Source organism: Brassica rapa, chromosome A02 (genome assembly GCF_000309985.2).
Source record: "Brassica rapa cultivar Chiifu-401-42 chromosome A02, CAAS_Brap_v3.01, whole genome shotgun sequence".
Taxonomy (NCBI): domain Eukaryota; kingdom Viridiplantae; phylum Streptophyta; class Magnoliopsida; order Brassicales; family Brassicaceae; genus Brassica; species Brassica rapa.
The window spans coordinates 6,671,347-6,692,659 of record NC_024796.2 but is presented as its reverse complement, the minus strand read 5'-3'; the positions used below and the strand labels follow the sequence as shown (position 1 = coordinate 6,692,659).

Genomic DNA, 21,313 nt, shown 5'->3' with positions numbered 1-21,313 from the left:
ATGCTATTTTCTTTCCTTAAACAAAACCTACATAATTACCATAAATGACTAATAAATATATGATAATTAATGATTTTAATAATAAAGATTTGATAACAATTTATATCTCCTCCATCATTTTTTGTTTAATTTTATATTATTAAAATAAATTAAACAATCAAATTAGCTATAAAAGTAAAATTTACATTTTTTCGTATATGTTATATTTTGAATTTTTAAAAACGACAATAAATGACTAAAACTATTAAAATTATTATGTTAAAAATTAATGATCAATGGTTTAACATTTTTATTATAAGAAGATACACATGATTTTAAAACCATATGAGTAAAAAACATCATTTAATAATAAAATATATATATATAGATTAAACACTATATACCATAAGATTACATAAATATTTTAATATTTAAACTTTCAATGAATTTTCAAGAACATTTATAAATTATAAACTTATTAAAGATTTCAGATTGAAAATTTGTTATCGATGATTTAAATATTTTGTTATAAAACGATATGAATGATCATAGAACCGTATGATTATAAATTCTTATATAATAAATAACTATACAAAATATACTATTCTTAGAAAAATAGGTTGTTTCATCTTAACTTATATTACACTTTTTATTAAACTAACTATCGAATTGATAAATAACGTACCAAAAAATGTTTTGCTCTTTCCTTAAATAAAAGCTACGAAATTACCTAATATGATTAACGTATATGTGAAAATTAATTATTATAAATAATAAATATTTGATAACAATTTTTGTATTTTAGTTCTTTTTTTTTAATTTTATATTATTAAAAGATATTAAAAAATCACATTAAATATATAATAAAACCATTTATATTTTTTCTTATATGTTATATTTTGAATTTTTCAAAACGTCTATAAATTATTAGAAATTTGAAGATCCCACTCTGAAAATTTTGTGATCAATAGATTTTTTTTTTGTCATAATAAGTTACAAATGATCATAAAATTGTATTAATATGAACTTTTATTTAATATTATAAGAAGATACACATGATTTTAAAACCATATGAGTAAAAAATATCATTTAATAATAAAACATATATATATAGATTAAACTATATACCATAAGATTACATAAATATTTTAATATTAAAACTTTCAATGAATTTTCAAAAACATTTATAATTTATAAACTTATTAAACATTTCACACTGAAAATTTTGTTATAGATGATTTAAATATTTAGTTATAAAATGATATGAATGATCATAGAACTGTATGATTATAAATTCTCATTTAATAAATTATTATATAAAATATACTATTCTTAGAAAAATAGGTTGGTCCATCTTAACTTACATTATATTTTTTATAAACTAACTATTGAATTGATAAATAATCTACCAAATTTTTTTTTTGCACTTTCCTTAATTAGAAGCTACGAAATTACCTAATATGATTAACGTATATATGAAAATTAATTATTAAGAATAAGAAATATTTGATAACAATTTTGGTATCTTAGTTCTTTTTTTAAAAAAAAATTTATATTATTGAAAGATATTAAAAAATCACATTAAATATATATAATAAAAACATTTATATTTTTTCTTATATGTTATATTTTGAATTTTTTTTGTCATGATATTTTTTGGAATTTTTCAAGACGTATATATATTATTAGAAATTTGAAGATTCTCACTCTGAAAATTTTGTGATCAATAGATTATTTTTTGTTATAATAAGTTACAAATGATCATAAAATATAACACATATGAATTTTTATTTAATAAATATTCAAACTAAATAATATATATATATATATATATATATATATAAATACTAATGATTTAAAGCAACAAGATTGGCTGATCAATTTAGTCGTCCAGTTGAAATCTTTGAAAAGTATGTGAAAGACTAAAGTCAAAGTAAATATGGATTTAGAATAGTAGTTATATTTTACTAACCGAAATACAGAAAAAATCGAACCGAAACCAACCCGATATCCGGATTGAACACCCCTAATCCAAATGATGCCAAACTATTGTTTCATTCTCTAAAATATAATAAAATAAAAACTTAATCCCGCGCAAGGCGCGGATCTAATCCTAGTTTTGAATTAAATCCTAAGAAATATTAATGTATCCGAAGATTGAAATATTGTTTCCATTTCCAGGAATGGGCAAGCAAATTGTGTATATTATTTATTCACCCACTCAAAAAGTACTCATAAGAATATATGATGGAAGTTGTCCAAAAAAAAAGAATATATGATGGATATGAAATGAAATCAATGTTTTTTTTTTTCTCGAAAGCTGGTTTGATATGAAATCAATGGTTGAGATATCATGAACCGATATAATCCGAATTTTTCCTTCATCTCATGTCAGATTGTCATATATTGCTAGTGTTGACTTTTGAGAAAACCCAAATGCATGTAGGCTTCATTGAAGGAAAATACTTGTTGATTTGATAAAATACTAGTTATAATGTCTTTAAAATTTTGAAAGGGATGTTGGTGTTTGGTCTAGCTGTATGATATTCGCTCCAGGTGCAAGAGGCCCATATTTCCATTATCGGAAAACTCTTTTAACATTTACTTGGGTTGTCTCCTTTTTTTATAATTTTGTGCGCCATGGAAATGGAGAGAGAATAAAACATTCAAAATCATGTTCTTAAAACTTTTGTTTATCGTATCGTCTAATAAAGGCTTACATAATAGGGCCCAAATTGGAAAGCCCAAGCAAACTCTTTGCTCCCAAATCATATCCAACAGAGCCATCTTATCATCATCCATGTTATTGATTACATAAATTTGATGACACATTATATTATATCATGCCTAGTTGACTCTCTTAACGGCAATTTTTATTAATTTAATCACATTTTAAGCTTCGGGTTAAGCAACTGCCGGAAAGACCCTACTAAAAGCTTCAAAAAGATCCGACCCGACCAGACCCGAAGATTCAAGCCATGAAAAAAAAGAAACAATCAAGGAATCACACGACTAAACTTTCTGCACTCCGTAAGAGATCTCTGCTCTCGTCCCCGACAGAAGAAAAACGTCCCCGGACACCACGAGAAGCAGTTCCCAGCGAGCTGCACGTTCACCGAGCCAGGCTTGAGCGCCATCAAAGGACCCGGCACGACTCCAAACAAGAAGTTCCCGCCAAGTAACAGCCTCTGAAACCCGGCAGGCGACACTGTTTTCCAAACGTACTGCGTCGGAACCATACCGAAGAAGCTGTTGTTCTCCAACGACAGAGCTGAGAGCTTCGGTAACAGGCCCATGAACAGAGGTAACGGGCCTCGGATCTTGTTGTTGCTGAGGTCCACGGAGATCAGCTCGCTGGGGAGACCAGAGGGCGAGTAGCGAGGCGAGTCTAAAGAAGTGAAGCCGTTGAAGGAGAGAGTTAGCTGTTGGAGAGTTTGATGAGTGAAGATGAACGATGGGACGGAGCCGCTGAGTTCGTTGTGGCTGAGGTCGATAACTTCGAGAGAGGTTAAGTTTCTGAAGCTCTTCGGTATCGTTCCTTGGAAGAGATTGTTACGCATTGAGATTTGGACTAGTGAACCGGGGAGCGATGACGGGACCGGACCGGAGAACCGGTTATCGCTAACGTCGAGGTAGTTTAGGTTCTTGAGGGAGGTTAGATCGGGGAGTTTGCTGGAGATGTTGTTTTGCTGGAGTTCTAACCGTTTTAAGCGGGAAAGACGGTTGAAGCTTGTCGGAACGGAGGCGTTGAGGTTGTTGTTGTCGAGGAGGCATTGACCCGAGGGAAGCGGGTATGGGTCCTGAGAAGGAGTTTCCGGAGAGGAAGAGGCTAGTGAGACGGGTGAGGTTGAAGAGCGAGTTGGGAAGCGGACCGGAGAAGTAGTTGTCGGAGAGTTTGAGGGTTTGGAGATAAGGAAAGTTGAACGAGAGGGAGGAGAGGGAACCGGAGTACCCGGCTTGGTCGAGGATGAGTTCTGTGACCCGACTCGACCCGGAAACGATGGTGTCGCAGCGGAAGCCACACGTGAATGTCTCGCTGGATAAATTGTCGCAGGGGTCGAAGGAGAAGTCCCAGGAGCTGAGGCAAGAGCCAGGGGTCTTGGACTTGGCGTCGACAGAGTTCTTGAACTCTTTGAGAGCTGCCACGTCACCCCAGTAAGTCTTGGACTCTGCTAAAGAAATGGTGAGCAATGCAAGAAGAAGAAGAGAAACAAGAGAAGCCATGTTTGGAGTGGAAAAGGACCGTTGGATGATAGGAGCAAGACATGTGATAGAGCCATTGAAAGATGTTCTTATATATATAGATTGATATTAATATATGTACGTGTAATTATTTGATCATGTGTGAGATGGTCCATCCGACATATGCGTGAAGATAAGTACTGTACAGTGAGGTGTGGTTGGTCCTATCAACATCCACCATAAACTCAGATGTAAGAAGAGCTTTTGATTCTTTTCTTTAGATTCCAAACCAGAAAAATTCAGATTATTATTAGAAGTATTACCAATTCACAAGTCATATATAGACAAAATTCAGTTAAGGATTTGTTTTTCTTTTCTTCAAGTTGTCCTCTAACCACGACGTACCCATTTGACCATAAATTGTCAATATGTTATATGTACATTAAGTAATTTGAGTAGTGATTGCAGCTGTTGCAAGCAAAGGCTCCAAATCATTTGCTCTAACTAACTTACAAAATCTACCAAAGAAGACCAAAATGTTCACATGTGATTAAAGGGATCACTCATTGGCGGTAAGTGTCTAAACGTAAGTTTAACTCATACTAGACTATGCAGAGCAAAAGGTACTAACAATAATCTATTCGCACCATCTGAATTTGGTGTCGTCCTTGCTGTTTCTCCGTGTGTTGTTCTTCAAGAACTGTCTCACTGCTTCTTTGTTAATCATGAACACAAAGACTTCTCCTTTAATCTGGCACAATTTGAGAGTATTATTAGTTAAATGGAAAGATGCATCAACGTACATAATCAACTACTTACGTCGACTGAGCTACGTGATGTAAGGGATGCAATCTGTCCTGTACTGAGCTTCTCCCCATTTACAATGATATGTCGCTTTCCAAGGTTCTTTAAGGAGAATGTTCCGTTCTTCTCTAGCTTCACCAGTGCCTAGGAAGAAAAGTATAGTCACGTATAAAGTATGGTAATCAAGAACTTTGATTAGTGAACTTATTTTAACATTGAAAGAGATAAAGAGAATCACCTGACGCCGAGATACCTTGCTCCCATAACCATATTTACCCAAGTCAATGTCAACATTCATGCCATCAGATGACCTCCCAATAATTACCTTTCAACAGACAAAATGAGCTTGTGACATATAACTAAGAGGACTACATAGGACATTGATTCTGTTACTTACATACCTCTTGTTTCCTAATAAAATGCTTAAAATCACGACCATGCAGGACAGCTAAAGCCCCTTGAGATATAATTCCTCTCGGAACTGAAGTCACTGAGCAGTGTTCCAGTCCAAGTAATGTATGCCTTGGATGCTTAGACATGTTCCGTTCTAGAAATCATAAAGCGTGACATGTTTTTTTTTTTCTTAACAATCTTTGTGGATGCAACAATGTGAACAAAGTAACTATGAGTTATACCTTCCATATCTAAGCACGAATCTGAATCATCAGGGATCAGATTCAATCTGCGTACCTGGAGATCACAAAAACACATTTTGATTATAAAGTTTTGACAGGCTTGTGTGTCAAAGAGTAATAAAGTTTTACCATAGCATCAATGTCAGAAAAGGACATCTCATCTTCACCATCAGCTTCTGCATCCATGCCTTCAAAGCTACTTACATTCACATCTAACTGTTCACCCAAGGAACTACACGCACCTCCCACTAGAGGTATGTTTCTGACTGCGGTTACAGAGCCACACACTGACCACTGCCTACCAGGTCCTTCAAGGGTTTTCGTTAAAGGCAACGAAGAGATTCCAAGGCCAATCTTATGATCCTCACTAAGGCAAGGAGACTTGCATGTGGACAGAGACTCAGACCCAATCAAACCCTTGTCTTGTACAACATGATGTGATATAACATCAAACTCTGAACATTCAGACAGGTCTGTGTCACTGTCACTGCAGAAAAAGTCATCACCTTTCTCTGCGTAATCGAAATCCGAAGAAGACATGTCATCATCATCATCACCACGAGCTCTCTTTCTCATAACGCAGAAGAGACCAAAACCGCTTTCAACTTTCGTCTTGGCATTGGGACTATAAGCAGCTTCAGTGGATGAAAGAGATTGATGATGAACATCCTGCACAATTACGAATCAACAAAGACTAAAATTTGGCAAAAGCCATAGAGAGATTCTCAAGGAAAAATAGAGAGACGCACGAAGAAGAGGTCCTTGTTGCGGGGGTGGTCATCTTCAGCTTCCATTGATGTGCCGTTTTGTGTTTGCAATGTAGGAGTGTACGCCGTTCTCAAATAGAAGCTTTCCTTCAACTTCTTTTTACGCCGGCGAGAATTCAGAAGTCGCAGATCCTCCGGTGACACTCAAAGCGGTAGAGGAAGAAGGTGGGCCAAGATTCTAGGCGTTTTCTTCTCCAAATGGGCCCAGTATTATTGGGCTCTTAACCGTTTTCCAAACCCGAAAGTGCATTGTTATTTTCCCTACGTTTTTTTAATTTTCGTGGGCCCACTTTTAAGTGGGTAGTATGCTTGGAATTTTACTTGATAATAGAAAAGGAAAAAACCAAACTAAAATCTGAACCGAAGTAGTAAAATATCCGATTTAGTTTTGTAATGAACAAGTTTAGATACCCGAACTCGATCAGTATCTAAAATCCGAACCACTACCCAAAGTCATCTGTACATATATATACCTTAACCTAAAACTAAATCGATCTCTTATCCTCCTCTCACTATAACCAAACTTACAGTCGGTTAAGCATCAATTTTGTTATTTTGGTGGGAAAGCACCAATTTTGTTATTTTGGTGGAAAATATTAGTTTGCAGATGTATAAGAAAAACATGATTATAAAATTTTGACTATAAAATATGATTTTGTGATTTTGACAGGATAAAATAAGATTGATAAAAAGTCAAAAATAATGTTAAAACAATTATGAAAATTTTGGTTAGTTTAGTTTATTAAAATAGATTTAGATATATGAGATAAATTATTAAGACTTTGTTTAAAAATAATAATTTTGTTATTTTATTGGTTTAAATTTGTATAACTCATTGTCTATTCCAGTCCATTTCATTTTAACTCAATCCACTAAATCAATTTAGTCTATTATACCCATTAACCTATTTGTACTTAATATTTGTATCCATTAAAGTCTATGGTTAGAATATATATATATTCAATGGATATAAGAGAGCAGTTATATATTTAACAAAAATAGTATTTAAATTGATTACTACATAATTAAAAGTTTTTATCTTTACAATTGTTACAATTATAGAAAAAAATCTGAAATAAGATAATACAAAATTTTAAAATAGAATACAACTATTAGAAAATTTAATTTGGTGATATGTTTAATTATGGAGTTTATCTTATGGATAGTCAACAATTAAAGAAGATAATATAATAAAAGAATAGAATATGCACAATGGTTTCGAGATTTAATTTCCTTATTCTTATCTTTTAACATTCCACGTCATATTATCTTTCTTTCACTTCATCACTCAACACATATTCAATTTTTACATATTACAATGATTTTGTTTAATAAAATTTGATATCCTATTTTACTAATTAATCATTATTTTATATGTCCAAATTAAAAACCTAGTTTATATTTATAGATAATATAAAATAACAAGTTTTGGTATAAAAATAATTTACTTAATTTACAGTGAAATTATTGTTCTTAAATAGTTAGAAAGATATGAAAATATGAAAAATCTCTATAAAGTGAAATGTATCATCGGTGGTCCATACTTTCTTTTTATTCAATATGTTAAATCTTTTCAATACCAAATGAGATCATCAAATTTGGACTTTGAATATAATCATTGTATACAACAATTAGAATATTTTATTACCTTCATTGTACATTGTGTAAGAGAGAGTCCTCGTACTTATTAAAAACCCATCTTACTCACTCCCACGTAAGAGGGTATAGAAGAAACAGAACCTGAAAACGTTTTTCTTCACAACTCTGACAAAAGAAACCACACTAATTAACTTTTTGTTTTCTTCTTCTGATCATTCCAGAGACATTCCCCATGAAAGCCAAAGCCTTTATTCCCTCGGTTTCATTTCTCTGTTTTTGGGTTCTGTTGGGTTTAGGGACATCAGGATTGTTGCAGAATGATGATATAGGTATTGAGTCGGGGAGATACATAAGCTGGGAAGACTTAAGTGTTGCGGAAGATGTCAGAAGGGAGAGGAGCCTTAAACACGGTAATGGGGTCAGCCGAGAATATCTGGCGCCCTCAAGCGCTGAAGATGGGAGCAGAGTGATTGTGGTTGAAAAGAACGGAAGAGGAGACTCTGTCACAGTTCAAGGAGCTGTTGATATGGTTCCTGATTCCAATTCTGAGAGAGTTAAAATCTACATTCTTCCTGGGATTTACAGGTAAATCAAAGATTCTGAACAAAGACAAAACCCGTGTTTTTTAAGTAGAAGATTATAAACGTTTTGTTAACACATTTATAATAAAGTTAGTAGGATAATCTTTACACATCAGTTACGTGTGTAGTTTTTGTAATACATCTTTCCACAGATTTTTTGTTTGTGTCATACTCTTGCGTAACTGGTGAATAGAATCATCATTCCATTTATTCTAAATCTTTTTTTTATGTGAAATGAATTTTCGTAATACAACTATAACTCTCTCTACTCTATCATGCATCTATGGAATAATATGGATTGAAATAGAATGAAATAGAATGTTTTTTTTATTTTCATTTTAACTGGTCGACATTTTAAGGAATGCAAAAGAATTAAGCGCAAAGATTTCATTCCAAAAAATGCATTTCACAGAATCTTTGTGTAACGGCCCGGTTCCTGGCCCATAAAAATTTCCCAAAGAATATGGGCTTCTCTACGGCCCATTTAGCAAAACCCTAGGGCTTCCCCTTCCCTTTACTATAAAAAGAGATGCAGTCTCCCTTTTTGCCTCATCACAAATCTGAAGCGAAGCTCTGCAGAGAATTCCCGGAGGTCGAAAACCCTAGCCGTCGAGCTCTCTCTCCTTCTCTCCTGCGCCGTCTCTCTCTCCTCTCTCTCTCCCGCGCGTCGCTCTCTCTCTCTCCCGCGCGTCGCTCTCTCTCTCTCCTCGCCGTCGCACGCTCTCTCTCTCTCCCTCTCGCCGGCGCCGTGAAGTGGTGGTGCTGACCAGATCTCAACCTTCTCAAATCCTCGTTTCCAGATCCAGATCCAGATCTAAGACTAAGGTGGAGTGTTTCGAACCCAACCTTCTTTCATGGTTCTGTATACTCCTTTATGTTGGAGTTAGGCTTGATTAGACCCTGATTGGGAGTTAGGTTGATAGGACATGGTATTGCTAGGATGATAGATGAATGAATCATGATGCATAAGAACCCTCATACTGATAAATGGGACTTGATGAACTGAATTGAATTGTCGTGGTAATGATTGATTGGTAGTTGATACTTGTATGTTTGGTTGTGTTGTCCCATGTGTTGTTGTGATTGAAGTTAGGATGCTAGAGAGGAACAAATGCTAGGATGATAGATGAGCAATGATTATAAACGTTATTGAAGTAGAACTTGAATGCGATGTGTATTGTGTGTGACACCGATAACGGGTGGCGTCTAGTGATTTAGTCCAAGTTCAAGTATGAATGAAAAGGGAAAGTAATTGGGAATGGGGAGGATTAAGTGAAAACGATAAGGAAGTGAAATGATAAGTAAAAGTATGAAAGAAGGATGTTAAGGTTAAGCATGGGTGGGAAAGCATATAGAGAGTCTAAGGTTTGTAGGTGGGGTAAGTAGTCCACGCTAGGTATCCATAGGAGATGTGGCGAATCCACATGAATATGGAAGCACCCATAGGAGATGTGGCGAATCCACATGAATATGGGGTAGAAGCCTAGTGGGGGGCTACCCACTGAGGAAAAGAGGAAAAGAGGAAAAGAGGAAAAGATGAAAAGTTGAAAAGGATGTGCATTGTAGGGTTTTAGCTCATGGTCGGGTAACGGGGAGTTAAAGGTGTCATAGGGTCGGGTCGGACGGACAAGAGGAGTCGGTTAAGTCTAGGGTTTGACGTGTGTGGCAATGAGTGAGATCATTGTATTGATTGATCGCTAGGTTGTTAGAAATGAATGGAAGTGATTGTGGAAACTGCAGATAACATTAGGAAATGATGAAAATGCATTAACTGATTGTAGTGGCTAGTCAGTCCTAGTTCCCGCATGGAGTAGTATAGAGTGTCATGCGGGCAGGCTGGTCTAGAACCACTTCACTGAGTAACTTGTTGCTCACCCCTCCATTTCCATTTTTCCTGTGCGCAGGACTGTAAGTAGAAGTATATGGATGTGGGTATGACGGTATTTCAAAGAAGGTTATGCGCTCGTCTCTCGGGACCAGTAACGGGACACGTAGGGTTGTCTAGATGAGTAGACACGTGTCCATAACGCCCCTTCGATAACCCCGGTCGGACTCCGGGGGATCGGGCTGTTACAATTGGTATCAGAGCGGGTTAAGATCCCTTAGTTCCGTCCTAAGGGATCGGCATTTCCGACGTTTTAAAAAAAAAAAAAAAAAAAAAAAAAAAAAATTAATATATATATATTTCAATATATTTCGTCTTCAAAAAAAAAAAAAAAAAAAATTGCAATATTACTAAGTATTTTCGGATTGTGAAAGATTAATTGAAAATCCCACTATATCCATACTTCTATTATGGTTCTGATTGAAATTTTATTGCAGGATGTTTTCGCTTGACCATTACGAGTGGAGGATGCCGCGTATGCACTACGGACGGAGGAACACCAGGGAGTATGCCCAAAGGCGTCACTATGACAGGGAGGGTAACTTGGTGCTACCCATGTTTCCGGATCCTGAAGAACAGTACAGGGAGTTCCCATTCAGGTACCCGCACGAGCAGACTGTGAGGCATAAGGTGTTGATGCCTCATTTCCAGAGGATGGCTATGGAGACACGCCTACTGCAGGGCAATGCGAGGTTCCAGCTTGCAACCGAAGAGGGACCCCCGAGGAAGCGTGGCCGTCCCTGCAAGACGCCAAGTGCAGCAGGGGGAACCCCAAGGGCGTTCACCGGGAAGTGCCAGTGTGGAGTGCTGAGCAAGAATGCTCAGGAGGACCGATCAGTCGCTGGATACACGGAGGACTTCATCAACCAAGCCAAGCTGTGCAAACCGAAGAATGCAGAGACGTGGTGCATATGGTATAAGAACGGGCTACGCCAGGAGCTCCAGGCGCAGCTGAGGGGTGTTTTGGAGCCCTTGGAGTTCGCGTTAGTGAGGCGGATGGCAGGTTTCGCCATGGAGGCAGAAGAGAAGATTGCAGCCGATGAGGCCGCTCTCTCGAGCATGGAAGGAGGAAACCCGGGTGGGGACGTCGATGGCCATGAGGTGCCGGTAGGGACACCCGCTAAGGGAAAGCGGGGGCGTCCGCGAAAACCACCTGCAGTAACATGTGATTGTGACGTACTGGTCCAGATGGTTCAGAAGCCACGCAAGGTGAGAGATTACCTGGAGGAGTTCTTGGATACGGCCAAGATGTGTCAACCGAAGCCAGCTGAGGAGTTGGTGTTCCTTCCCTTATTTACGACATTCTGTATTGTGCAGATGTGCTGGGTTTTCTTTTACAAACTATTGTAGTCCTACTCCTTTTATTATTTATGACATTCCTTCGTTGGTTTTAAAGATCCCAGTAGAGTTATCGTGTCATGTATGCCTCCCTTGATTGTTGTGTGAATGTGTGAATCCATTTTGGTAACGAACGAGTGGTCTGAAAGATGTGGGCTTTGGAATTCGGGGACGAATTCCGATTAACGGGGGAGGATTGTAACGGCCCGGTTCCTGGCCCATAAAAATTTCCCAAAGAATATGGGCTTCTCTACGGCCCATTTAGCAAAACCCTAGGGCTTCCCCTTCCCTTTACTATAAAAAGAGATGCAGTCTCCCTTTTTGCCTCATCACAAATCTGAAGCGAAGCTCTGCAGAGAATTCCCGGAGGTCGAAAACCCTAGCCGTCGAGCTCTCTCTCCTTCTCTCCTGCGCCGTCTCTCTCTCCTCTCTCTCTCCCGCGCGTCGCTCTCTCTCTCTCCCGCGCGTCGCTCTCTCTCTCTCCTCGCCGTCGCACGCTCTCTCTCTCTCCCTCTCGCCGGCGCCGTGAAGTGGTGGTGCTGACCAGATCTCAACCTTCTCAAATCCTCGTTTCCAGATCCAGATCCAGATCTAAGACTAAGGTGGAGTGTTTCGAACCCAACCTTCTTTCATGGTTCTGTATACTCCTTTATGTTGGAGTTAGGCTTGATTAGACCCTGATTGGGAGTTAGGTTGATAGGACATGGTATTGCTAGGATGATAGATGAATGAATCATGATGCATAAGAACCCTCATACTGATAAATGGGACTTGATGAACTGAATTGAATTGTCGTGGTAATGATTGATTGGTAGTTGATACTTGTATGTTTGGTTGTGTTGTCCCATGTGTTGTTGTGATTGAAGTTAGGATGCTAGAGAGGAACAAATGCTAGGATGATAGATGAGCAATGATTATAAACGTTATTGAAGTAGAACTTGAATGCGATGTGTATTGTGTGTGACACCGATAACGGGTGGCGTCTAGTGATTTAGTCCAAGTTCAAGTATGAATGAAAAGGGAAAGTAATTGGGAATGGGGAGGATTAAGTGAAAACGATAAGGAAGTGAAATGATAAGTAAAAGTATGAAAGAAGGATGTTAAGGTTAAGCATGGGTGGGAAAGCATATAGAGAGTCTAAGGTTTGTAGGTGGGGTAAGTAGTCCACGCTAGGTATCCATAGGAGATGTGGCGAATCCACATGAATATGGAAGCACCCATAGGAGATGTGGCGAATCCACATGAATATGGGGTAGAAGCCTAGTGGGGGGCTACCCACTGAGGAAAAGAGGAAAAGAGGAAAAGAGGAAAAGATGAAAAGTTGAAAAGGATGTGCATTGTAGGGTTTTAGCTCATGGTCGGGTAACGGGGAGTTAAAGGTGTCATAGGGTCGGGTCGGACGGACAAGAGGAGTCGGTTAAGTCTAGGGTTTGACGTGTGTGGCAATGAGTGAGATCATTGTATTGATTGATCGCTAGGTTGTTAGAAATGAATGGAAGTGATTGTGGAAACTGCAGATAACATTAGGAAATGATGAAAATGCATTAACTGATTGTAGTGGCTAGTCAGTCCTAGTTCCCGCATGGAGTAGTATAGAGTGTCATGCGGGCAGGCTGGTCTAGAACCACTTCACTGAGTAACTTGTTGCTCACCCCTCCATTTCCATTTTTCCTGTGCGCAGGACTGTAAGTAGAAGTATATGGATGTGGGTATGACGGTATTTCAAAGAAGGTTATGCGCTCGTCTCTCGGGACCAGTAACGGGACACGTAGGGTTGTCTAGATGAGTAGACACGTGTCCATAACGCCCCTTCGATAACCCCGGTCGGACTCCGGGGGATCGGGCTGTTACACTTTGGCTTTTCTGTTTTTTTTTTTATTTTTAAAAACGTTATGTCTTGGTCGTTGCAGGGAGAAGGTGAATGTGCCGATCACAAAACCGTACATTTCGTTCATAGGCAGTCAGAAGTACGTGGGAAAGACAGTCATTAGTTGGAGCGATAAAGCTTCAGACCGTTATTCCAATGGTAGTGAGATCGGCACTTACAGAACAGCCACAGTTACAGTAGACTCTGACTTCTTCTGCGCCACTGCCATCACTATCCAGGTCTCTTCTTTGTGTTCTTATCTATGGGTGATGATTCGAGTTTGAATTTATTTGATCTGATTTTGGGAATGAGTGCAGAACACGGTGGTGGCAGTGCCGGGAGATCAAGGGAACCAAGCGGCGGCCCTGAGGATAAAAGGGGACAAAGCAATGTTGTACAGTGTAAGAATTTTGGGATCACAAGACACTCTTGATGATGAAAGTGGATCTCACTACTTCCTCAAATGCTATATCGAAGGAAATGTTGACTTCATCTTTGGCAACGCCAAGTCGCTTTACCGGGTAAATAACCCTTTTTCACTTGTCCATTAATTCTTTAATTAATATGAAAAACAAAATCATCTTACATTTTTGTGTGTCTTTTTGGTAAAAACACCACAGGACTGTTATATCCGCTCAAACGCAAAGAGGTTTGGATCCATCGCGGCTCACCATAGAGACAGAGAGAATGAAGATACTGGTTTCTCGTTTGTGAACTGTACCATCAGTGGAACAGGGAATGTTACCCTAGGAAGAGCTTGGGGAAACTACGCCAGAATTATTTATTCAAACTGTTACATTGCTGATGTCATCACTCCTGCGGGCTGGGATGACTGGAGTGACCCTGCCAGGGACAGGTAACAACAAAAAAAAAAGGATCTTGAAACTGAGCAACTCAGCTGTTCTGTCTGAAAAAAAAAACACAAAGACGATTTTTTTTTTTTTTTTTTGTAGTGAGGTGCTATTCGGAGAGTATAACTGCACCGGGAAAGGAGCGGATAGAACAGGTCGAGTACCGTGGTCGAAGAGTCTTACTCAAGATGAAGCGAAGCCTTTTCTTGGGATGGAGTTCATATCTGGAGATCAATGGCTGAGACTCTAAACTTCAGATTTTAAAAAACTCATAATGGTCCATTTAGCAGCTATGATTATTACCTAATTATTATTTTATACATTTGTAATCCGTTATTAATAAAAATCCGTTTAATAAAGCTAAACTCTTCTCTGTTCACATTCATCCACGTCACTTCTCCCTAAACACGCCACTGTCATCTTTTGCCTTTCTATGTTTAATCGGTGTGGGCTGACATATAAATTAGCCTGCGTAAAATATATTAGAGGGTGTGATAGTTATGCTTTTCCAACACATCTCCCGCCATCACCCACCTTCCTCCATTATTGTCATCTACAGTGTAGGAACAACAAAGTATTGAATTCTCTTCAATTTCTCCCTTCTCTCCAACCCGATTATATAAACCGAATATGAAATTGTTTTCATTTGTAGTCGTATGTCTAAGCTATTTTGAACGAAACTGGCTTGGATCGTCATTGATGAAGACTGAGAGATGTTAGATCTCCTTTCACTTCAGTATGAGGATATCTCACGCTCTTGTTTCGCAATAAGCAACTCGAGTTACCTCAGTTTGAAAATCTTACTTTGGGTTATATCCCTTTCTTACCTCTGTATGAGGCTATTATTATTTGGACTTTTGTCTTGCTGGTTCTGGTTTATATGGTTTCAGGCTTGTTCTTTTCGCTGTGGAAGTTCTCTTCACAGCTCTCAAACTATATAAGGCTTGTTACCTCTGAGTTTATAACGATAATTTTTTCCAATTTTTTTTATGTTAGAAGGTTTCCGACTTGGTCGGTGAACGTGATTTGATCATAAGAACAAAGGAATTGTCACGTGAGAAGCTAATGAGCTGAAGTGAGAAGAGAAACGGTTACACTAAGAAAAATTATGTAAATCTATGAAATTGTAATAGAGAGAGTTAGTTGGTTAGTTGGAGCCTTGTGGCGTAGGCTTGTTACTCCTAGTAGATTCAAGATAGTTTTCTCTGTAATTCCATTGTAACCTCTGTTTTTGATAGAAATATACTTGAGTTCTATCATAATGAAATGGTGAAATGATGTTTTATGTCTACACATTTTCCCATGCGTTTTTTTCATCTGAAATTTTATTAAATAGGTCAGGCTCAATAAAACAATGCTCAACATACTTTACAAACAAAATGTCAACTGAAAACCAAACTAAAGATCCAAAACAAACGGGCCAAAACGAAAAGACCCCAAAACAAATGGGCCAAACTAAACAAACAAAAACCCATAACAGTGAGTTATTACGCGCTTTTTCAAGGGTGACTGCTTCTAGGCAAACCTCCTGACTATTTTAGCACGTATGGACATCCTAATATTTTTACAGAATTTATAGCTGGCACCAATGTGAATGAATGTAAGTTTCATTGTCCAAACACGATTATTGGAGAAAAACCATCAGGCTTCTATCACGTGTCTGATTGCCCTGCAAATAACAGACACACGTCAATCCACGAGACCGTCATCTTCCTTCTACCAAAAAAGCGTCACGACAGAGTTCTGCCTACTACGAAGCCAAACTTAGAAAAAACCCGTTCAAACCAAATGGTTCTCAACCTAAGTCAGTCGAGGAGTCTAGTCTCACAGATCAACCGCTTCAAAGAAAAACCAATCGACATCTATCGAACTCAGACCTTCGCGATCCGTACATGCACTATGATCATCTTTATTGATAGAGGAAAAGCCTGAAAATGAAAACCACCTTATCCAAAAAAAAGGAATAAGCAAAGGAAGATTGAGAAAGAGAATCAATTGAGCACATAAACACTAGAAACGTTGACGAAACTAGGAGAACCCCAACGAAAAAAGTGAAGAGAATCACCATTTCTCAGAGTCAAAAATCGGCAAAGATAGTGTTACGGGAACCACCGCTTCCCAGAAACAAGCATCTGATCTAAATATCAGACAAACAAAAAGACTTGAATACTCTCATCATCTCCTCCGTAAAAAGTTTTTTTCGCCCCCATGCATTTTCATTCCGTGTGGGAAGGTTTTATTAATGGGTCGGTTTAGTTATATGATATTATGGGCCAAACCGTAAATAGAAGAATCGGAACAATATCAAAAAGAAAAGTCAACATAACTCTCTTGTCTTTTCAGAATCTACTCTCTTTTTTTTTGTCCTCTAGAAAAAAAATTATTTTAACGGAAAGAAGCTGTAAGAGAAAATCCACAACAAGCAAGCGAAGGATTCACACTTTCTTCTTCTTCTTCTGATTGTAAACTGAGAGACATCGAGAGATTCGTTTATCCTCGTAGTAATGGCGGGAATAGCTATAGTCTTAGATCTACTTAAGAAATCTCATAACACTCACCGTATCCACTCATCCTCGTCGCTCTCTCCCGCCTCCGTCGCCGCTTCTGCCGCCGCCGTTTCCGCTGCCGCCAGTGCTCCCTTCGCCTCTAGGTTTCTCTTCGGGTACTTCTCCTCTTCTTCTCTTCTCTTTATATTGATTGGATCCTCTATTTTGTATTTGATTAGATCGTTATAGATAAGTGTTACTGGATTTTGATTAAATCTCTTACTGCCTTTTGTTCGTGGTTCTAACCATTGTGTGAGAGGTCCCTAGTTCGAGTGAAAGCTAAGACAAAACTAATATTACATAAAAAATAAAATAAAAATTGAACAAAAAACTGTTTCTGTTATACAGTTCCTTTGAGCCTCGAGTTGCGTACTGTGATGCTGCAGCAGCTGGGATTGATGATGATTATCTCGCCGCTGTACGGAGAGTGTCTGCTGATGGTTTGCAGCTTCAACCTCCTACGTACATTCCTAGCTCTAAGGTTTACAGTATCCAGCCAAAGCCGCTTTTCTCGGCCTTTGAGTTCAGGGCGCTTGCGATGACCACGGTGAGATCTCTCCTCATGTTCTATCTGCCTCTTTTGGAGGCTAAACCGGCTTCAGAGGATGATGATGATGATTTCCTTAACAATGCTCAAGAAGAAAGCCGCCGCGTAGATTTGATTGTTCCTCTTAAAAAGTCAGCCAAGCAGATTGCACGTGAGGTTAGTAGAGAGGCTGAAACTGTGAACAGTATGTATCATTCAAAGGTTGCTTCATGATGTAATGTTGGGTGTATATATGATTCAGACCACAGTTGTGACCACTAGGAGAGTTCTTGAAAGGGTGGCTGTTAGTTATGTCTCGCAGCGTATGGCATGGAAACTTCTAAAGGGTAACACATCGTCTTTTATTACTTTGCTTACCAACAACAAACTGTCGTTACAAAATGACAATGTATAACATTGTGTATAATATGCAGATGTGCCTCAGTCGACTTTACGCAAAGCTGGGAGAGGCTGGCCTACACATGTATACATCTATAAAGTCAGCCAGACAACTCTTAGAGGTTTGATCATCATAAGCTCGTTCTTTCTATCTTACATGAGCAATCTCCTTAAGCTTACATATATATGTTGTGTTATTGGTGGGGTTTACGCAGGACACTTCCTTGGTATTGCAGCATCATGGACAGTTCAAGTAGGCATAGAGATCTACAGATGTGTGTCCCGGTATGTTAAACCCAAGGACGACGAAGAAGAAGAAGAAGGGGAACAAGTTGTGATATTAGAGCAAGCCAAGGATCTTGGAAACAAAGTTGTGGGCATCACAGTAAGATGTGGTGCTTCCTTAGTTTTTGCTGCTATTGGAGCTGGCATCTGCTCATGTCTCATACGTCCCTCCATGGGCCAATGGATCGGTATGCTCAATCAACTGTTATTTATAACTTGATGGAAGTTTTCACATTTTGTAACGATGATTGATGTGTGTATTTGTTTATTTAATGCAGGGTGCACGCTGGGGGACTTGGCTGGTCCGATGGTTGTTTCGATTTGCTTGCAGAAGACTCTTCAAGCTGATAGTTAACTTCTTTTGTGGAAATTGAATTCTACTCTGTCATCCAATTTAATTCAGAGAGCTTTGTTTTTGGGTTTCCGAAATTTTCTTACAGTTTTAACTGAAATCTTGAAACATTTTGATTGATGGACTCAAAATGTACAATAGTACAATAAGTCAGGTGATTATTTCCTGAATGATTTAATGTTATTCTTAAAGTTTCTTCTTGTTAAGTATTGACTCCCATGTTATTCGTCTGCGTGAAAGAATGGATGTACAAATCATGCCATTTTTCTTACACCAATCGTGTTGTTTTAAAACATCTCATGTTGCTTATGTGCTTAAATGAAACGGCGCATTTCAATTTAGCGAGTCTCCGTTCAATATAGACAACACTATTGATGGAAGGTTACTGGCTTTAAAATAGTTGAGGCTTTAAAAATTTAAAATTTTAATTAAGGCTTTCATCTGATCTAAACATAGTTTGGAGTTTTAAATCACTAAAAAACTAAGGAGTTTTAAGCATTTCGTGTTATTTCTGTGGTTAAATGAAACACCGCGTTTTAATTTAAAGGATCTCTATTCAGAAAAGACGACTCTGTCGGGGGTTAACGTTATTGACGGTTTAAAACATAAAGTTTTAGTTGGGTTTTTCATCCGATCTAAAAATAGTTGGAGTTTAAATTACTAAAAATTCATTTAAAAATATAAAATTTTAGTTGGGAGTCTTTTTATTCGATCTAAAAATAGTTGAGGTTTAAATCACTTTAAAAAAGTAATAATTAATTTGCATGCATATTAATAGTAGGCAATAATTTATTGATCTACAAATAAAGAAGAAAAGTTATCGAGCAATATGATAACTCGTGACCATGATGTCTCTCTCTTTGACAAGCATGGTCACGTCAAAGCTTAGTGGAGCTTCTTTTTTCAATTCTTTTTTTTTGGTGTAAATGTTAAGATTTATACCAGAATTTTATGTTTTTTAAAGTTGTGGAGATCCACTTATTACAAAAGAGGAAAGCAAGAACAAAGAAGGAAATATAACAAAGCTAAGGAGGCCGAAAGGTGAGGGAGAAGAATGAGGGTGATTGGTTGGGCTGTAGAAAGTGATTTTAGCTTTAATTTTCATCTACAACCTTAAATATTACCAATCATGCTTTATCTTGGTTTTTAAAGCTACAACCAAAAAATTAAAACTACAGCAAAAACACACAAAAAATGGCTGTAAACATCTTATTTTCTAAAGCCCCATTTTTTTAGCTGTAGGAAATTTTAAAGCTACATCATTTAAAGCTAAATCAAAAATCCTACAGACAAAATATTAAAGTAAATTTTCTACAATTACAACCCAACCAATCACCCCCAATATCTGGAGCAGCGACGGAGACTGCGGTCTTGAAGGAGAGATGGAGAGGAGCCGATCCCTGATCATCCTATCAACACGCGAGATCACCCCTGCTTCTGAAGTGGCAACCTGCTTGAAAATGCGAGAATTCCTCTCCCGCCAGATGCAGTAAACAATAACCTGCATCAACAATTTAATCACTACTCGCAACTGAGGATAGACAGCGATGATATCAGCAACATCAAGCATAGACGACGGAGCAGCTTGCCAAGCGCTTCCAGAGAAGTGAGACCAGACAGCTGAGACATATGGGCACAAAAAGAATAAGTGCTGATGGGATTCCTGTCCAGAAGAGCACATGACGCAAAGCGTAGAGACATTCATGCCCCACGAGGACAATCTATCTTTTGTAGGTAGTCTGGAGAGTACTGCCATCCAAGCTACAAAGGAACATCTTGGAATCTCTTCTTTAAACCATATCAGATCCCACCAAGGGACCTCAGGAGCTCTCTCTCTGATACGGTGCCATGTTGCTTTAGATGAAAACTTTGGAACGAAATGATCAGCTCCATTACGCCAAAGATACTTGTCATCACCCCTATCCGAGTGAGGTGGGGCCATGGTTGAGAGCACAATCTGCAAAGTCACTGCCTCTTCAGATCTTGCTGAAGGAAGAAACCAGTTTCCATCTCAATTCTTTATCTCAATAAACTTACGCAATGCATAAATCTATAGACCCTTCCCACCGGAATCAACCTTCTATATCTCTATTGCCTCGATCTAAGTGGATCGTCAAGGTTGACGAGCTTTCCTGATATCTCGGCCAACATATCACAGCTGTTTCTATGTGAAACAGCAATAGAAGAAGTCCCATGGTGGATTGAAAAGTTTTCTCATCTCTGTTGCCTACGTATGAATGGATGCAACCATTTACGAAGTGTTTCCTTAAACATTTCAAAACTGAGGTATCTTGAGATAATCGACTTTTCGTACTGCCGGTCATTGGTTAGACCTAGCTGGAATGATTGCCCAAATGTGGTGGCAACGAAAAAATAAGAAAAAAATCTCATGACTATCAGCTGAAAACTAATCAATTTTTTTTTTAAAAAAATTATTTGGTTGGTAGCTTTGAATGAGTCTATACAAGATTCAATTTTTTTTTTATTTTTTGGGTTTCTAGTTGTTTTGGCTTGACATAAGTGTTAATGTCCCTGAAAATTTCAAATATGTTTGTGATTTAGTAGTCTCGATTCTAGGTATTAAGCCAAAGAAAAAAATTCCATTTTGCTGTTATGGTTTTCATGAAGGATAAATTATGAGTTCACCATTTCAGACAATTAAGAGTTACTGCTTACACAAATTTATCCAGACGGCAAAATGATGAGATAGGTAAAAT

The 21,313-nt window shown here is 38.0% G+C and overlaps 5 protein-coding genes and 1 pseudogene across 6 annotated transcripts; 3 read left to right on the top strand and 3 right to left on the bottom strand.

Moving 5' to 3' along the window:
* Positions 1 to 2,654: 2,654 nt before the first annotated feature.
* On the bottom strand, positions 2,655 to 4,257 carry LOC103851873 (annotated as a pseudogene).
* Positions 4,258 to 4,484: 227 nt separating this feature from the next.
* LOC103851872 lies at positions 4,485 to 6,516 on the bottom strand. 2 transcript variants are annotated; one of them, XM_033283744.1, is made up of 8 exons: positions 6,350 to 6,516; positions 5,730 to 6,269; positions 5,601 to 5,655; positions 5,367 to 5,512; positions 5,204 to 5,290; positions 4,981 to 5,109; positions 4,766 to 4,912; positions 4,485 to 4,727 (listed from the first exon to the last, which is right to left on the bottom strand). In XM_033283744.1, the coding sequence occupies exons 1-7, from the start codon at positions 6,392 to 6,394 to the stop codon at positions 4,799 to 4,801; spliced, it is 1,116 nt and encodes a 371-aa protein (XP_033139635.1). In that variant the 5' UTR covers positions 6,395 to 6,516; the 3' UTR covers positions 4,485 to 4,727; positions 4,766 to 4,798. The 2 variants fall into 2 exon arrangements, with proteins under 2 accessions (XP_033139635.1, XP_009126996.1); XM_009128748.3 differs by having other exon boundaries at positions 4,582 to 4,912.
* Positions 6,517 to 6,594: 78 nt separating this feature from the next.
* Positions 6,595 to 14,853, top strand: LOC103851871 (pectinesterase QRT1). The gene is made up of 5 exons (XM_009128747.2): positions 6,595 to 8,551; positions 13,681 to 13,876; positions 13,955 to 14,158; positions 14,258 to 14,493; positions 14,591 to 14,853. Exons 1-5 carry the CDS (start codon positions 8,199 to 8,201, stop codon positions 14,736 to 14,738), a joined length of 1,137 nt encoding a protein of 378 aa, XP_009126995.1. The 5' UTR covers positions 6,595 to 8,198; the 3' UTR covers positions 14,739 to 14,853.
* LOC117131659 lies at positions 8,966 to 11,904 on the top strand. Its single transcript, XM_033283750.1, has 2 exons — positions 8,966 to 9,372; positions 10,870 to 11,904. Exon 2 carries the CDS (start codon positions 10,871 to 10,873, stop codon positions 11,780 to 11,782), a length of 912 nt encoding a protein of 303 aa, XP_033139641.1. The 5' UTR covers positions 8,966 to 9,372; position 10,870; the 3' UTR covers positions 11,783 to 11,904.
* A 1,840-nt stretch (positions 14,854 to 16,693) lies between the features above and the next one.
* On the top strand, positions 16,694 to 18,802 carry LOC103851870. The gene is made up of 6 exons (XM_009128745.3): positions 16,694 to 17,150; positions 17,383 to 17,737; positions 17,823 to 17,907; positions 17,995 to 18,081; positions 18,175 to 18,432; positions 18,523 to 18,802. Exons 1-6 carry the CDS (start codon positions 16,993 to 16,995, stop codon positions 18,597 to 18,599), a joined length of 1,020 nt encoding a protein of 339 aa, XP_009126993.1. The 5' UTR covers positions 16,694 to 16,992; the 3' UTR covers positions 18,600 to 18,802.
* A 583-nt stretch (positions 18,803 to 19,385) lies between these two features.
* On the bottom strand, positions 19,386 to 20,538 carry LOC117131767. Its single transcript, XM_033284232.1, has 2 exons — positions 19,926 to 20,538; positions 19,386 to 19,393 (listed from the first exon to the last, which is right to left on the bottom strand). The coding sequence occupies exons 1-2, from the start codon at positions 20,536 to 20,538 to the stop codon at positions 19,386 to 19,388; spliced, it is 621 nt and encodes a 206-aa protein (XP_033140123.1).
* Positions 20,539 to 21,313: the final 775 nt, after the last annotated feature.

Excerpts from the sequence above, each read along its gene's own strand:
- LOC103851872 (XM_033283744.1), bottom strand. The coding sequence starts at position 6,394 with ATGGAAGCTGAAGATGACCACCCCCGCAACAAGGACCTCTTCTTC. Across the intron at positions 5,656-5,729 it reads TTTCTGACATTGATGCTATG|GTACGCAGATTGAATCTGAT; the intron begins GTAAAACTTTAT and ends TGTGATCTCCAG. Across the intron at positions 4,913-4,980 it reads CATCACGTAGCTCAGTCGAC|ATTAAAGGAGAAGTCTTTGT; the intron begins GTAAGTAGTTGA and ends AAATTGTGCCAG.
- LOC103851871 (XM_009128747.2), top strand. The coding sequence starts at position 8,199 with ATGAAAGCCAAAGCCTTTATTCCCTCGGTTTCATTTCTCTGTTTTTGG. Across the intron at positions 8,552-13,680 it reads ATTCTTCCTGGGATTTACAG|GGAGAAGGTGAATGTGCCGA; the intron begins GTAAATCAAAGA and ends TGGTCGTTGCAG. Across the intron at positions 13,877-13,954 it reads CCACTGCCATCACTATCCAG|AACACGGTGGTGGCAGTGCC; the intron begins GTCTCTTCTTTG and ends GAATGAGTGCAG.
- LOC117131659 (XM_033283750.1), top strand. The coding sequence starts at position 10,871 with ATGTTTTCGCTTGACCATTACGAGTGGAGGATGCCGCGTATGCACTAC.
- LOC103851870 (XM_009128745.3), top strand. The coding sequence starts at position 16,993 with ATGGCGGGAATAGCTATAGTCTTAGATCTACTTAAGAAATCTCATAAC. Across the intron at positions 17,908-17,994 it reads GGCATGGAAACTTCTAAAGG|ATGTGCCTCAGTCGACTTTA; the intron begins GTAACACATCGT and ends TATAATATGCAG. Across the intron at positions 18,082-18,174 it reads CAGCCAGACAACTCTTAGAG|GACACTTCCTTGGTATTGCA; the intron begins GTTTGATCATCA and ends GGGTTTACGCAG.
- LOC117131767 (XM_033284232.1), bottom strand. The coding sequence starts at position 20,538 with ATGGCCCCACCTCACTCGGATAGGGGTGATGACAAGTATCTTTGGCGT.